This window comes from Pristiophorus japonicus, chromosome 8 (assembly GCF_044704955.1).
Source record: "Pristiophorus japonicus isolate sPriJap1 chromosome 8, sPriJap1.hap1, whole genome shotgun sequence".
Classification (NCBI taxonomy): Eukaryota; Metazoa; Chordata; class Chondrichthyes; family Pristiophoridae; genus Pristiophorus; species Pristiophorus japonicus.
Genome location: NC_091984.1, coordinates 54,169,886 through 54,187,242, shown reverse-complemented (window position 1 = coordinate 54,187,242; position 17,357 = coordinate 54,169,886). Strand labels below are relative to the sequence as shown.

The 17,357-nt window shown below is 42.3% G+C and overlaps 1 protein-coding gene across 1 annotated transcript in view; it reads right to left on the bottom strand.

Moving 5' to 3' along the window:
- LOC139268524 (coiled-coil domain-containing protein 159-like) overlaps positions 1 to 17,357 on the bottom strand; it is a 58,722-nt gene that overhangs the window by 15,140 nt on the left and 26,225 nt on the right. Inside the window, exons 8-10 of the mRNA XM_070886791.1 lie at positions 14,025 to 14,101; positions 11,208 to 11,308; positions 1,814 to 1,893 (exon numbers count right to left, since the gene is read on the bottom strand). Of these exons, the coding sequence (XP_070742892.1) occupies positions 1,814 to 1,893; positions 11,208 to 11,308; positions 14,025 to 14,101 (258 nt within the window). The remainder of the gene's footprint in view (positions 1 to 1,813; positions 1,894 to 11,207; positions 11,309 to 14,024; positions 14,102 to 17,357) is intronic.

The window sequence follows — 17,357 nt, the reverse complement described above, 5'->3', positions numbered from 1 at the left end:
ACCCCAGTGCCACTCTGCTCTGTTGCCTCCTGTCTTTTGCATCCTTTCTGTTCATCTGAGCTCTCACCCACTCTAACGAGCTCAGAGCCCTCTCCTGGGTTCCCATCCCCCGCCAAGCTAGTTTAAAGCACCTCCCAACCGCACTATCAAAACCACCCACGAGAACATTGGTCCCGTCTCTGTTGAGGTGTAACCTGTCCGACTTGTACAGGTCCCACCTACCCCAGAAGCGGTCCCAATTGTTCAGGAAACTAAAGCCACATTCATTAGTTTTCCCCCTTATCCACCCTGCTCATTACATCCTCAAAGAACTCCAGCAAATTTGTCAAACATGATTTCCCTTTCATAAAACCATGTTGACACTGCTTGACTGCATTATGATTTTCTAAATGTCCTGCTACTGCTTCCTCAATGATGGACACCCAAGATTTTCCCAACAACAGATGTTGGACGAACTGGTCTATAGTTTCCTACTTGCTGTCTCCCTCCTTTTTTAAATAGGGGAGTTTTGTGAATAGCAACACAGCTGAACTGTGTACCCAAATCCACACATACTTGCAGTAAGGGTCACTAGATAGTAATCAGTAATTCAAATCCTGTCCCTGAGGTCAACTTCAGTGCTGACTTAAGAGTGGCTAACTCAGAAGGAGTTGGAATTGTTATATATGTGGACATGTATTTACTCTGTACAGCCACCAGAGGGCTCATTCGCCGGAGCCCCAAGGGATCCCATAATCCCTTGGGAGCACAGGTATTTAAGAAGGCTTCACAGATTGTAGAGGCACTCTGGAGACATGCAATAAAAGGCTACGGTCACACTTTACTTTGAGCTCACAGTGTTCAGTCTGACTCCTTCTCCACAGACTACAACTGGCGACGAGATACAGATAGCGAACCCAAAGATGCAGAGAACAGTGGGCATCCTGGAGAAATTTTCGGAGGGAGATGATTGGGAAACTTTTGTGGAGCGACTCGACCAATACTTCGTGGCTAACGAGCTAGATGGGGAAGAGAGCGCTGCCAAACGAAGGGCGATCCTCCTCACTGTCTGTGAGGCACCAATGTATGATCAACAGAGAAATCGTACGCCGATTTGTGCACACTGGTCCGGGAGCATCTGAACCCGAAGGAAACGTTCTGATGACGAGGTATCGGTTCTACACCTACAAAAGATCTGAAGGCCAGGAAGTGGCGAGTTATGTCGCCAAGCTAAGACACCTTGCAGGACATTGTGAATTTGAAGGACATTTGGAGCACATGCTCAAACTTTTTCGTACTTGGCATTGACCACGAAACCATACTTCGCAAACTTTTGACTGTAGAGACCCCAACCTTGAGTAAGGCAATAGCGATAGCCCAGGCGTTCATTGCCACCAGTGACAATACTAAGCAAATCTCTCGGCACACAAGTGCTGCTACAAGTACTGTGAACAAAGTGGTGATGTTTTCGAATCGTAACGTATAGGGCAGGTCGTGACAGTGACACGAGCTGTTTTAGTGATGTGGCAGGGGGTAGAATCTTAATTGGAGAGATTCAAATATGGAGCTGCAAGACAGATGTGGGATTTTGGAGGTGACAACACGATCAAGGACTTGAGAGAAAAGGCTGGTTGGAGATGGGATGGTAGTTTGTCAGGACAGTAATTAAAGGTGGGTTTCTGAGGGAGGATAGACGACGGTGGTTTTGAAAGGGAAGAGGAAGGTACCCGAGGGCTAAATAATAAGAACCCAATGGGAGCAGTTACAGTGAAAAGAGAGAACCTGGTTGTAATGCTGACCAGGTTTTCTTGCACATTAAGCAGCTTGTACACACCTGGTTTTGATGGTGTACTCGTCTGGTTGTCAGCTAGATGGATGTTTCTCAGTTGTTCCTTCAAACCAGCAACTGTGGATCTAGAAAGAATTTAAGCTCACAGAATTAGCAGTTAAAATATGGAAAGTATTATTGTACTTGCAGTGGAACACTGTCCTTGTGCAATAAATAGGGAAGGACTATATTTTAGCAATCTACTGCAGATTAAATTTGTAGTTTTTTCAGATTCAGTTCTTCAGTGATTGCCTCATAAATATTACAGAAAATAATAGATGGATGCGAGTGACTGCAATGAAAATACTGTAATTTTATCCTGGAGTTCATGACAAACCTGTTTGTGCTCCGCTCCAGCGATCTATGAAGTAATTTAGATATCTTAGTGAGACTAGAACAACAATGGGGTTCAAGAGGAAAACTCTTAATAGAATCATAGAAATTTACAGTACAGAAGGAGGCCATTCGGCCAATCGTGTTCATGGTGGCCGACACACAGCTGTCCAGCCTAATCCCACTTTCTAGCTCTTGGTCCCTAGCCTTGTAGGTTATGGCACTTCAAGTGCATATCCAAGAACTTTTTAAATGCTATGAGGTTTTCTGCCTCTACCGCCCTTTCAGGCAGTGAGTTCTAGACCCCTGCCGCTCCCTGGGTGAAGAAAGTTCTCCTCACATCCCCTCTAAACCTCCTACCAATTACTTTAAATCTATGTCCCCTGGTTATTGACCCCTCTGTTAAGTGAAATAAGTCCTTCCTATCCACTCTATCTTGGCCCTTCATAATTTTATACACCTCAATAAGGTCTCCCCTCAGCCTCCTCTGTTCGAAAGAAAACAACACCAACCTATCCAATCTTTCCTCATAGCTAAAATTCTCCTGTCCAGGCAACATCCTTGTAAATCTCCTCTGTATCCTCTCTAGTGCAATCACAGTTTTCCTGTAATGTGGTGAACAAAACTACATGCAGTACACTAGCTGTGGCCTAACTAGTGTTTTATACAGTCCAAGCATAACCTTCCTGCTCTTATATTCTATGCCTTGGCTAATAAAGGCAAGTATCCCGAATGCCGCCTTAACCACGTTATCTACCAGTTCTACTACCGTCAGGGATCTGTGGACCTGCACTCCACGGTCCCTTTGTTCCTCTACACTTTTCAGTGTCGTACCATTTAATGTGTATTCCCTTGCCTTGTTGGCCCTCCTCAAATGCATTACCTCCCACTTCTCTGGAGTGAATTCTATTTGCCACTGTTCTGCCCACCTGACCAACTGATTGATATCTTCCTGCAGTCTACAGCTTTCTTCTTCATTATCAACCACACAACCAATTTTTGTATCATCTGCAAACTTCTTAATCATACCCCCTACATTCAAGTCTAAATCACTGTTATATACCACAAAAAGACATTTGCAGCGAAGGTTCACCAGACTGATTCCTGGGATGGTGGGACTGACCTATCAAGAAAGACTGGATCAACTGGGCTTGTATTCACTGGAGTTCAGAAGAATGAGAGGGGACCTCATAGAAACGTTTAAAATTCTGACGGGTTTAGACAGGTTAGATGCAGGAAGAATGTTCCCAATGTTGGGGAAGTCCAGAACCAGGGGTCACAGTCTAAGGATAAGGGGTAAGCCATTTAGGACCAAGATGAGGAGAAACTTTTTCACCCAGAGAGTGGTGAACCTGTGGAATTCTCTACCACAGAAAGTTGTTGAGGCCAATTCACTAAATATATTCAAAAGGGAGTTAGATGAAGTCCTTACTACTAGGGGGATCAAGGGGTATGACGAGAAAGCAGGAAGGGGGTACTGAAGTTGCATGTTCAGCCATGATCTCATTGAATGGCGGTGCAGGCTAGAAGGGCCGAATGGCCTACTCCTGCACCTATTTTCTATGTTTCTATGTTAAAAGCAAGGGACCTAATACTGAGCCCTGTAGAACCCCACTGGAAACAACCTTCCAGTCACAAAAACACCCATCATCTATTACCCTTTGCTTTCTGCCTCTGAGCCAATTTTGGATCCAACTTGCCACTTTGCCCTGGATCCCATGGGCTTTTACTTTTGTGACCAGTCTGCCATGTGGGACCTTTTCAAAAGCCTTGCTAAAATCCATACAAACCACATCAAACGCAGTACCCTCATTGACCCTCCTTGTTACCTCCTCAAAAAATGTAATCAAGTTAGTCAGACACGACCTTCCCATAACAAATCTGGGACTGGGGTTTTATCCACTTTCAAAGATGCTAAACCCCTTAATACTTCCTCTCCCACTGTTTATTTCATCCAATATTTCACACTCCTCCTCCCTGACTGCAAAGTCTGCATCATCCCTCTCTTTTGTGAAAACAGGCACAAAGTATTAATCGAGGACCAGACCCACGTCTTCCGCCTCCACACACAGGTTACCTTTATAGAAACATAGAAAATAGATGCAGGAGTAGGCCATTTGGCCCTCCGAGCATGCACCACCATTCAATAAGATCATGGCTGATCATTCACCTCAGGACCCCTTTCCTACTTTCTCTCCATACCTCTTGATCCCTTTAGCCGTAAGGGCCATATCTAACTCCCTCTTGAATATATCTAACGAACTGGCATCAACAACTCTCTGTGGTAGGGAATTCCACAGGTTAACAACTCTCTGAGTGAATAAGTTTCTCCTCATCTCGGTCCTAAATGGCTCACCCCTTATCCTTAGACTGTGACCCCTAGTTCTGGACTTCCCCAACATCGGGAACATTCTTCCTGCATCTAACCTGTCCAGTCCCAACAGAATTTAATATGTTTATATGAGATCCCCTCTCATTCTTCTAAACTCCACTGAATACAGGCCCAGTCGATCCAGTCTCTCCTCATATGTCAGTCCTGCCATCCCGGGAATCAGTCTGGTGAACCTCGCTGCACTCTCTCAATAGCAAGAACGTCCTTCCTTTGGTTAAGAGACCAAAACTGAACACCATATTCCAGGTGAGACCTCACCAAGGCCCTATACAACTGCAGAAGACCTCCCTGCTCCTATACTCAAATCCCCTAGCTATAAAGGCCAACATGCCATTTGCTGCCTTCACTGCCTGCTGTACCTGCATGCCAACTTTCAATGACTGATGTACCAAAACACCCGTATCTCATTGCACCTCCCCTTTTCTTAATCTGCCGTCATTCAGATAATAATCTGCCTTCATGTTTTCGCCACCAAAGTGGATAACCTCACATTTATCCACATTATACTGCATCTGCCATGCATTTGCCCACTCACCTAACCTGTTCAAGTCACCCTGCAGCCTCTTGGCATCCTCCTCACAGCTAACACCGCCACCCAGCTTAGTGTCATCTGCAAACTTGGAGATATTACACTCAATTCCTTCATCTAAATCATTGATGTATATTGTAAATAGCTGGGGACCCAGCACTGAGCTCTGCGGCACCCCACTAGTCATTGCCTGCCATTCTGAAAAGGACCCGTTTACCCGACTCTCTGCTTCCTGTCTGCCAACCAGTTCTCTATCCACATCAATACATTACCCCCAATATTCATCTTTAATAATTGATTGCAACATTTTCCCCACTACTAAATGTCAGGCTAACCGGTCTATAATTCCCCGTTTTCTCTCTCTCTCCCTTTTTTAAAAAAAAAATGGTGTTACATTAGCTACCAGTCCATAGAAACTGATCCAGAGTCGATAGACTGTTGGAAAATGATCACCAATGCATCCACTATTTCTAGGGCCACTTCCTTAATCTGGGATGCAGACAATCAGGCCCTGGGGATTTATCGGCCTTTAATCCCATCAATTTCCCGAACACAATTTCCTGACTAATAAGGATTTCCTTAAGTTCCTCCTTCTCGCTAGACCCTCGGTCCCCTAGTATTTCTGGAAGGTTATTTGTGTCTTCCTTCGTGAAGACAGAACCAAAGGATTTGGTCTGTCATTTCTTTGTTCCCCATTATAAATTCATCTGATTCTGACTGCAAGGGACCTACGTTTGTCTTCACTAATCTTTTTCTCTTCACATATCTATAGAAGCTTTTGCAGTCAGTTTTTATGTTCCCAGCAAGCTTCCTCTCATACTCTATTTTCCCCCTCTTAATTAAACCCTTTGTCCTCCTCTGCTGAATTCTAAATTTCTCCCAGTCCTCAGGTTTGCTGGTTTTTCTAGCCAATTTATATGCCTCTTCCTTGGATTTAACACTATCCTTAATTTCCCTTGTTAGCCACAGTTGAGCCACCTTCCCCGTTTTATTTTTACTCCAGACAGGGATGTACAATTGTTGAAGTTCATCCATGTGATCTTTAAATGTTTGCCAATGCCTATCCACCGTCAACCCTTTAAGTATCATTTGCCAGTCTATTCTAGCCAATTTACGTCTCATACCATCGAAGTTATCTTTCCTTAAGTTCAAGACCCTAGTCTCTGAATTAACTGTGTCACTCTCCATTTTAATAAAGGATTCTACCATATTATGGTCACTCTTCCCCAAGTAGTCTCGCACAGCAAGATTGCTAATTAGTCCTTTCTCATTACACATCACCCAGTCTAGGATGGCCAGCCCTCTAGTTGGTTCCTCGACATATTGGTCTAGAAAACCATCCCCAATACACTCCAGGAAATCCTCCTCCACCGTATTGCTACCAGTTTGGTTAGCCCAATCTATATGTAGATTAAAGTCTCCCATGATAACTGCTGTACCTTTATTGCACGCATCCCTAATTTCTTCTTTGATGCTGTCCCCAACCTCACTACTACTGTTTGGTGGTCTATACACAACTCCGACTAGCGTTTTCTGCCCTTTGGTATTCCGCAGCTCTACCCATACAAATTCCACATCATCCAAGCTTACAGTCTCTAATAGGTCCTACTTTTTCTTTAGTTATCCTCTTGCTCTGAATTTATAAAACATTTTTGGATTTTCCTTGAGTTTACTTGCCAAGATTTTTTCATACCCTCTCTTTGCTTTCCTAATTTCCCCTGCTTTTTCTATACTCCTCTAGGGTTTCCACAGTATTGAGCCCTTTGTATCTGTCATAAGCTTCCCTTTTTTCCTTTATCCTATCCTGTATGCCCTTTGACATCTCGGGGGCTCTAGATTTGTTAGTCCCATCCTTTTTATTTAAGGAAACATACTTGCTCTGAAACCCTCACTTTCTCTTCCTTGAATGCCTCCCATTGCTCTGACACTGATTTATCTTCAAGTAGCTGTTTCCAGTTCAGTTTGGCTAAATTACATCTCAGCTTAGTAAAATTGGCTTTTCCCCCAATTGAGAACTTTTATTCCTGGGATATCTTTGTCCTTTTCCATAACTACCTTAAATCTAACTGAATTATGATCACTAGCACCAAAATGCTCTCCCACTGATACCCCTGCCCAACTTCATTCATTCCCTAAAACTAAGTCCAGAACTGCCCCCTCTATTGTTGGGTTTGCTATGTACTGGCTAGAAAAGTTCTCCTGAATGCAATTTAAGAATTCTGCTCCCTCTATACCTTTCACACTAATTCTATCCCAGTTAATATTAGGGTAGTTGAAATTCCCTATTATTGTTTTTGCACTTCAGAAATTTGCCTAAATATTTGCTCTTCTATCTCTCTCTGACTGGGAGTCTATAGTACACTCCCAGCAGTTGTGATTATTCCTTTTTTGTTCTTCAGTTCAAACCATATGGCCTCATTTGATCCTTCTAACATATCTTCACTCCTTACAGCTGTAATTGTTTCTTTAATCAATACTACGACTCCCCCTCCTTTTTTATCCCCCTCTCTGTCGTCTGAAAACCCTGTAATCAGGTATGTTGAGCTGCCATTCCTGCCCTTCTTTCAGCCATGTCTCAGCAATAGCTATATCATACTCCCACATGTATATCTGCCCTCAGCTCGTCTGCCTTATTCCCTAGACTCCTTGCATTGAAGTATATACCATTTAGCACTGCCAAATTCCCTTGTTGTCTATTTCCTAGCCTTTGTTTCCTCTGCCTTCCAAACTCGCTTACTAATTTTCTGCCTTCCATTTCCAGCTTTGCTTCTCTCCCTTCTGAATCTACTCTCAGGTTCCCACCCCCCACCAAGCTAGTTTAAATCCTCCAAAACAGCACCAACAAACCCCACCCACCCCCCACGAGGATATTGGTTCCGGCCCTGTTGAGGTGCAACCTGTCTGGCTTGTACAGGTCTCGCCTCCCCCAGAAACTATCCCAATGTCTCAGGGACCTAAAGCACTCCCTCCTGTATCATCTCTCCAGCCATGCATTCATCCTCCTATTTATGTACTCACTAGCCCGTGGCACCTGCAGTAATTGGGAGATTACTACCTTTGAGGTCTGCTTTTTAATCTCCTTCCTAGCTCTTCAGCCGTCGCATCATACCTTGCACGAAGGAAGATGGTGGTTGTTGTTGGAGGCCAATCATCTCGGCCCAAGGACTTTGCTGCAATGTTCCTCAGAGCAGCATCCGAGGCCCAACTATTTTCAGCAGCTTCACCAATGTTCCATCATAAGGTCAGAAGTGGGGCTATCTGCCGATGATTGCAGTGTCTAGTTCCATTTGCAATTCCTCATAATGAAACAGTCCATACCCATATGCAGCAAACATGGACAACCTCCAGACTTGGACTGATAAGTGACAAGAACATTGATGCCATACAAGTGCCAGGCAATTACCATCTCCAACGAGAGTCATTGGCATTCAATAGCATTACCATCAAACACCCTGGGGATCAGCATTAATCACAAACTCAACTGGACCAGGTCAGAGGATGGATATTTTGTGGCAAGTAGCTTATCTCTTGACTCCCCAAAGCCTCTCGACCATCTACAAGGCACAAGTCAGGAGTGGAATACATCCCACTTGCCTGGTAAGGTGCAACTGCAACAGTACTCTAGAAGCTCAATGTCATCCAGGAAAAAGCAGCACTTCGTCCACCAGCCTAAACGTCCAGCCCCTCTGGAGTACCTTGGCTGCAGTCTGCACTATTTTTGTTGAATGCGATTGCTGCCAACAAACTGGAAGTAGTCGCGCATGCGCAGTTCCAGTGGGGTTTTTTTTTTTGTTTGTTCTCGCCGGACTTCCCAAAATGAGAAATAATGAAGCGGATTTTTTTTTTTTTTTAATTGTTCAGTTGTAGTTTAATTTATTGTGTGAATTGCAGAATTTATTCAAGTATGAGCTACTTGTTTGTGCACTAAATTGTCAGAGTCAGCAGTTTTCAGGGGGGATAGTTTGGCCGCAGCACCATCTATTTTGTCTACGGGTAGTTGGGTTTGTTAATATTTTGCAAATTATTGTTCTGAGACTAGAAGCATTTGGAGATTCCTGTAACAGTCGCAGGGATGGTAGATTGGGGATCTCCAACATTAATGAAACTTTATTAATGATGTGCTCCAGCACTTCCCAAATCCTGTGTGTGTGTGTTGTGGTAAATGTTATTTTTTAAATTTGGGACCTGATAGTTATGCGCAGAATGCTTCTGCACAGCTTCCGGTTCTTTGGCAGCAGTCACTTCGTTTTTAAAAATTAATTCACGGGATACATAAGAAATAGGAGCAGGAGTAGGCCATTTGGCCCCTCAAGCCTGCTCCACCATTCAATAAGATCATGGCTGATCTGATCTTGGCCTCAACTTCACTTCCCTGCCTGCTCTCTATAACCCTTGACTCTCTTACTCTCAAACTATCTTCTCTTCTCTTTTTTTTTTTAGTTGTCCTTTGCTGGTTTCGAAAAATGTCCCAATCCTCTGGCCTTCCACTATTCTTCACAACTTTGTATGCCTTTGTTTTCAATTTGATACCATCCTTTATTTCCTTAGTTAGCCATGCGTGGTTCATCCTTCCCTTAGACTTTCTTTCTCACTGGAATATATCTTTGCTGAGTGTTATGAAATATCTCCTTAAATGTTGGCCACTGCTTATCTACCATCTTGCCCTTTAATCTATTTTCCCAATCCACGTTAGCCAACTCTGCCTTCATATCTTTGTAATTGCCTTTAAGTTCAGGACACTAGTTTGAGACCTAGCTTTCTCACCCGCAAACTGAGGATTCTTTACTATGAGATCATTAATTAATCCAGTCTCATTACACATTATCAGATCTAAAATAGTCTGCTTCCTGGTTGGTTCCACAACATATTGTTCTAAGAAACCATCCCGAATACACTCTTCCTCAAGGCTACCGTTGCCAATTTGATTTGTCCAATCAATATGATTAAAATCGCCAATGATTACTTTTCTTACAAGCCTCCCATTATTTCTTGATTTATACTTTGTCCTACAGTGTAGCTACTGTTAGGGGGCCTATAGACTACTCCCATCAGTGACTTCTTTCCCTTATTATTTCTTATCTCTGCCCAAACTGATTCAACATCTTGATCTCCTGAGCCAATATCGTTTCTCACTAATGCACTGATCCCATCCTTTATTAACAGAGCTACCCCACTTCCTTTTCCTTTCTGCCTATCCTTCCGAAATGTCAAATACTCCTGAACATTCCATTCTCAGCCATGGTCACCTTGCAACCACGTCTCTGTAATGGCTATCAGATCATACCCATTTATTTCTATTTGTGCCGTCAACTCCTCTATCTTGTTACGAATGCTATGTGCATTCGGATAAAGAGCTTTTAATTGTGTCTTTTTATCACACTTTCTGATGCACTCTTATGTTTATACATTCTGTCCCTTCCTGTCACGCTCTGGTTATCATTACTCCTATCACTACCCTGCACTATTGCCTTCTCCTTTCTTATTGACGTTTAAAATTTCCGCTCACCTGACTGTTTGCTAGATGTTAGATCCTAGCACTCCCTACACAACATAAGCACCTTCACCATTTGGTTCAAAAGAAAGGCCCACCAGCATCTTCTCAAAAGCAACTAGAAATGGACAATACTGCAGGCCAACGACACCCATATCCCAAGAATGATTTTTTTTTAAGTCTGATAAATTCATGATAAAATTGCATACAGTGCTAGTTAAACCACACTTTGAGTACTGTGTCCAGTTCTGGTCATAAGTGTTGGATACAGTGATAAGAATAACCATGAGGCTAATCCCTATTGATTGAAGTTCAAGTTATGTGAATGATGGCTGAATGACAGTCATTTAGTATTATCTTGTGATCCTAATGGCTGATCATAGAATTCTATGACAGACATTTCCAAGTCATGGAGGATGGATTCTGATCAGAGTTATACAGAGACACAATAGAAGAAAATGAGGACAAAATCATTATTTTTTAAAAATGTGAATAAAGGCCATTGCCCTTTAAGTCGAATCCATCTGCCATGAGCTACCCATCAGTATTAAGTTTAACAGTGCAATATTTAGCAAATCTTCAGCAGCTGTAGGTCTGTATATAAATATATACAATTAAGCACAATATTAAATATATTTGAGTAAATGCCACCCACCTGATGTGTGTAAGCTCCTGTTCAGCAAATTCCCATTCATGAACTGACCTACTAGACTCCAGAATCAGAGATTGATGCGTATTCATAAGTTCTTTCAGAATCTCAGTGAAAAAAAGTCAGTATGTAAATATATATAAATAGCTTACATTTGTAAACCGCCTTTCACAACCTCATGATGTCCCAAAGTGCTTTGCAGCCAATGAAGTACTTTCTGAAGTGTAAAAAGTACATCACTGTTGTAATGTAGGAAACGCAGCAACCAATTTGCACACAGCAATGTCTCACAAAGAGCAATGAGATAATGACCAGATAATCTGTTTGTGATGTTAGTTAAGGGATAAATATTGACCAGGACAGTAGGACCTGCTCTTCTTCAATTATGCTGTGGGATCTTTTACATCCACTTGAGAGACCAGACAGTTTAACGTCTTGTCCAAATGGTGGCACCTTCGACAGTGCAGTACTCCCTCAGTACTGAAAAAGGATTTTAGTTTGTTCATGGTTTGGCACATAAACCACTTAAGCAAGCAAAAGTAATAGTTTATTTGAATAGTATTCATTGGAATCAAAACTGATAGCATCAGCACAGGATTTGCCAAGGAATACCAAATAAACAATTAATTAGTCAGACTTCAATGTATCTTTCTATTGTTTCTCCTTGCCTTGACTCAAGCATACAGCTTTCTGCCCACTTTATATTTCTCTTAAAAAGCAATTTAGACCAGATGACATGACATAAAATGAAACTCATTGCAAGTACAAAGTGGATGCTCAAAAATGTGGTGGTTCTTTTATGAAATGTTATGTATGCATAGACTTCGCGTTTTGCTTGTTTTTAATCTCTGCTTTGTCCAATAAAAAGAAATACTTGCATTTATACAATGCCTTTCTCAAAGCGCTTTACAGCCAATTAAATACTTTTGGCATGTAGTCATTGTTGTAATGTGGGATACTGTGACTATTTGCACTGTGTTTTTTCTGCGCCTGTGTCCTCTGGACTTCGGCTGGGGGAGGCATGCACTTGGATTGAGGTCAGGGAATTTGGCTGGAGGAGGTATGCACTTGTGCTGGGTGTAGGGGGGGGTGGTAAGGAACTTGGGCTGTGGAAGGCATTAACTTGAGCTGGCGGGGGATGAACTTGGGCAGGCAGTGTCAGGGATTTCGTCTGGGAGAAGACATGAATTTGGGCTGGGGTCGGGGACTTGGCAGGCTTTTGCTGGGTTTGTGGAGCTCGATCCTCTCTCTGACAGGGGAGTTCTGAAGTCAGAATGGCTCGAATTACACTTTGCAAAGTCACTCAGAACTTGGGCTGGGCGGTTCCAATTACACATTCCAGAGAAACTTCTGGGTGTGGCTTATCCTCCACGGGAACCAGTCACAACACAGTGCAAATAACTACATCCAATGTGGGAAACGCGGCAGCCAATTTGCACACAAGCAAGCTCCCACAATCTGCAATGTGATAATGACCAGATAATCTCTTTTTTTGTTATGTTGATTGAGGGATAAATATTGGCCAGGACACCGGGGATAACACCTCTGCTCTTAGAAATATTGCCATGGGATCTTTTCCATCCACTTGAGAGAACAGACGGGGCCTCAGTTTAACGTCTCATCCGAAAGACTGCACCTCAGACAGTGCAGCACTCCCTCAGTACTGCACTGAAATGTCAGTCTAGATTTATGTGCTCAAGTCCCTGGAGTGGGACTTGAATCCACAACCTTCTGACTCAGAGACGAGAGTGCTACCCACTGAGCCACAGCTGACAATGACATATGTTGTCCGTACCTTTTTAAAGAGGAAAAATCAGCATCTCAAAAAAGTTTTAGGGAAGTATAAAAAATATTCCTGGAGGCAAATTTTAGTTTTGTTCTTTTAAACCCAATTATAAAGTTTTTGTGTCAAACTAGGCAAAGCTGCTTGTTACAAGTCTGCATTTAGACCAGTTCTTTCTTTTGAACAACAGTGTACAACCATGGTCATTTCTTCTTCAGATTGTGACTAAGTTTCCTCTGGGCAAAAACCTATTTTACAAACACTTCTTATACAGTGAACAAAACTGCATTAAATAAAACAAAAAAACGGGCAGGAAGAGGTCTGAATTGCAAAGATCAACATCCCAGAAGAAACAACCATTAACCATTGTGTTTTAGTCTTCAAGTAAAATTAATTTAGTTTAATTTTCACTGTACAGCTAAACTCTCAAATCTTTGGCCAGAAGATTTAACTTTTAGCTGAATTCCCAGTCGAATAGTTCAAGCAGCTAGCGTTTGTGAATGTGTGGCAGTGTTCTTGGGCATTGGCAATTGCCCAAGATTAGTGAGTTCTGTTAGTTTCTGGCTATCTCAAGCGCATCATTTATATCCTCCTTCCAAATTATTGATTAAATTACTGACTGAAGTAATCCAATATCCAGGATCCACATTGTCCCAGACTCCAATCATAAATTAGGTGGTCCAGAATACTGACCGAAAGAGAAATTTCAGGAAAAAGGGCAGTTTACTGCTGCAAAAAAGATTTTTCAAAAAAAAACATCCTTTTAAGGTGATTGGCAGAAGAACCAAAGGCGACTTGAGGGAAAACCTTTTTTACGCATTGAGTGGTTAGGATCTGGAATTCTCTGCCTGACAGGGTGGTAGAGGTAGATTCGATCGTGACTTTCAGAAGGGAAATGGATAAGTACGTGAAGGAAAAAATATTCCAGGGCTACAGTGAAAAGATGGGGCAATGGGACTAGCTGAAATGCTCTTGCAGAGAGCCAGCGTAGGCTTGAATGGCCTCCTCCTGTGCTATACCCATTCTATGATTTGTAATACCTTACTATTTTTCTCCTGTGATCGCTTAAGTTCCTTTGTATCAGCAGTCTGGTTCAGCAGTTCCTCCTCTTGTCTCCCTATTAAACAATACAATTTAAATTCATTACAGTCGGATAACATTTATTAAATAATAAAAGTAACATTAGAAGAACTTTGCCTATTGCCTTTCTAAACTAAGAATTGCTGATAGCATTTCCAGCAATATGACATTCAAGCAAAATTTATAAAGTGTGATTTAAAAAAAATATATACAGGTTACTACCATGATCAACTGCAGTCTGGAGTCCTGGGAAAGGGAGAGTATTTGGTGAAACATTTTATTTTTGAATTTTAATATAGCAAAAAGGAAGCTGTGCAACAATATACATGGTAGCATAGTTGATTAACGTTATCAGCCAGGCCTATGCTAGTTTCTTAATGTAAGGTGCCACATAAAAGGTTACTGCACAAGATAAAAGCTCACAGAGTTGGGGGTAATATATTAGCATGGATAGCGGATTGGCTAACTAACAGAGAACAGAGAGTTGGGATAAATGGTTCATTTTCCGGTTGACAAACGGTAACCAGTGGGGTGCCACGGGGATCAGTGCCGCGGCCTCAACTATTTACAATTTATATTAATGACTAGGATGAAGGGACCAAGTTTAATGTTGCCAAGTTTGCTGATGATACAAGGATGGGTGGGGAAGCAAGTTGTGAGGAGGACACAAAAAATCTTCAAAGGGATATAGACAGGCTAAGTGAGTGGGCAAACATTTGGCAGATGGAGTAAAATGTGGCGAAGTGTGAGGTTATCCACTTTGGCAGGAAAAATAAAAAAACAAATTATTTAAATGGAGAGAAATTACAAAATGCTGCAGTACAGAAAAACCTGGGGGTCCTTGTGCATGAAACACAACAAGTTAGTATGCAGGTATAGTAAGTAATCAGGAAGGCAAATGGAATGTTGGCCTTTATTGCAAAGGGGATGGAGTATAAAAGCAGAGAAGTCCTGCTACAACTGTACAGGGTATTGGTGAGGCCACACCTAATGTACTGCATACAGTTTGGGCCTCCTTATTTAAGAATATACTTGCATTGGAGGCAGTTCAGAGAAGGTTCACTTGATTGATTCCTGAGATGAAGGGGTTGACTTATAAGGAAAGATTGAGTAGGTTGGGTTTATACTCATTGGAGTTTAGAAGAATGAGAGGTGATCTTATTGAAACATACAAGATACTGAGGGGGGCTTGACAAGGTAGAGGCAGAGAGGATGTTTCTCCTCGCAAGGGAATCTAAAACTTAGGGCACAGTTTCAGAATAAGGGGTCGCCTATTTAAAACAGATGAGGAGAAATTTCTTCTCTGAGGGTTGTAAATCCGTGGAATTCTCTGTAGGTCACAGTGAAATAATGTTATATTATAGAGGCTCCTAAAGGAAATTAAGAAACCCATCCATTTAAGCAAGCAGGGTAAGAAAAAAATTGAAACGGTTTTGGACAAAAAATGAACACCACAAAAAAAAAAGAAGAATTTTTTGAATTGGGAAGGGAATAGCAAAGAAAAATTTAGGGACAAAGAGAGAGGTACTTGCAAGTGGCTGTGGCAGCAGATGTTAGTTAGTTTGGCTGGAAACTGAGAAAACATTTCACGATGCAGCATAAAAATTGTGAAACCATGAAAACAAAAGGAAAATAATGCACCCCAACCTAAAGTGCAGCATGGAAGACAAGGGAAGCACAGAAACAGAGGCAGAAGAAAGAAAACAGGGACTAAAAACTATAAAAACCACATTACACTAGGACAAGAACCAGCCACCCTGGTCAGAAGGATTAGTGGACTAGAAAAATTCTCCCATCAAGGAACAAAATGGCAGTTCTCTCCCACCAAGACACACACATCACCCAGCAGTGACAAAAAATGACAACTGGAATCAAGTCCCATCTCAGACTTTCTCCTTCCTCTCTGAGCATCTGTACCTCATTCAAACACTTCACCCTTTCCACCACTACTCAGTGGGTTTTGAATCTTTGGAATTCTCTCCCCGAAAGGGCTGTGGATGCTGAGTCGCTGAGTATATTCAAGGCTGAGATAGATAGATTTTTGGACTCTGGGGGAATTAAGGGATATGGGGATCGGGCAGGAAAGTGGAGTTGAGGTCGAAGATCAGCCATGATCTTATTGAATGACAGAGCAGACTCGAGGGACTGTATGGCCTAATCCTGCAGCTAATTGTTATGTTCTATCTTAATCTCTCAATATCCATTCTATAGTCTGTATGATCACTCTTGTTGCCCACTGCTGAATCTGGCTGGGCAGTGTCAAACATTACCACTCTTCCCCCTTAATGGTCAAATCCTTCTATTACTCCAGGATCAACCTGAAGGGAAAGAACATTTCCTACATTACAACAATGAGTACAATTCAAAAAGTACTTAATTGGTTAGAAAGCACTTTGGAATGTTAAGAGGTTGTGAAAGGTGCTATATAAATGCAACTTCTCTCTCTTTTACAATATTTTTCTCTACTGAAAACTGCTTCTTCATACCCCCCAATAGCCCTTTCCACTCTTACCTCTAATATCGTGCGAGGAGCTCATGGATTTCTTCGTCTCAAGATGCCACCTCCCAACCGTCACTCATTCTTACCAAGACACCTGAAACTTTGGAATTTCTCCACCCCTTTCGAGCTTGTATCTTCTATCAGATCCACCTTGTGCCTCCTTGATACCTTTCTTACCTGACTTCTTTATTCTTCCTGGCCCTGATATTGGCTTCCTCTGGGGTGCACTGCCCCATCTCCTTTCCACCCACCCTCATCAAATCCTCTTCCAAAAAATCCACCTTTGACCCATCACCCTCCAACTGCCACCCAAATTCTAACCTCCCTTTTTTGCCAAGATCGTTGCATGTATTGTCACCTCTCCACTGCGGGCTCAGCTCTCCCATAACTCCCTATGCAAATCCCTTCAGTCTAGTACTTGCTCCACTCACAGCACTGAGATCATACTGGTCAAGTCATCAACAATATCCTCGGTGACTGTGACCATGGTATATAATCCTGCTTCGCCCCTTTGCAGCATTGCTATCATTATCACCTCTCTGTGGTTCACCTCAGTTGGCCTGCCATTCCATGGTTCCACTCCTACATGTCCCAAGACTGCCAACATCAACAGACTTCTCCTCCAGCTCCTGCACACCACTTCCAGACTTCCCCAATGATTCATCCTTGACCTTCTCTTCCTCAATTATATGTTGTTCATCAGCAACATCACCAGTAAACACAGGGTCAGTTCCCACACAAATGCAAATGACACCCAATTCTACCGCTTTACCACCATCCAAATCCTGCTCAA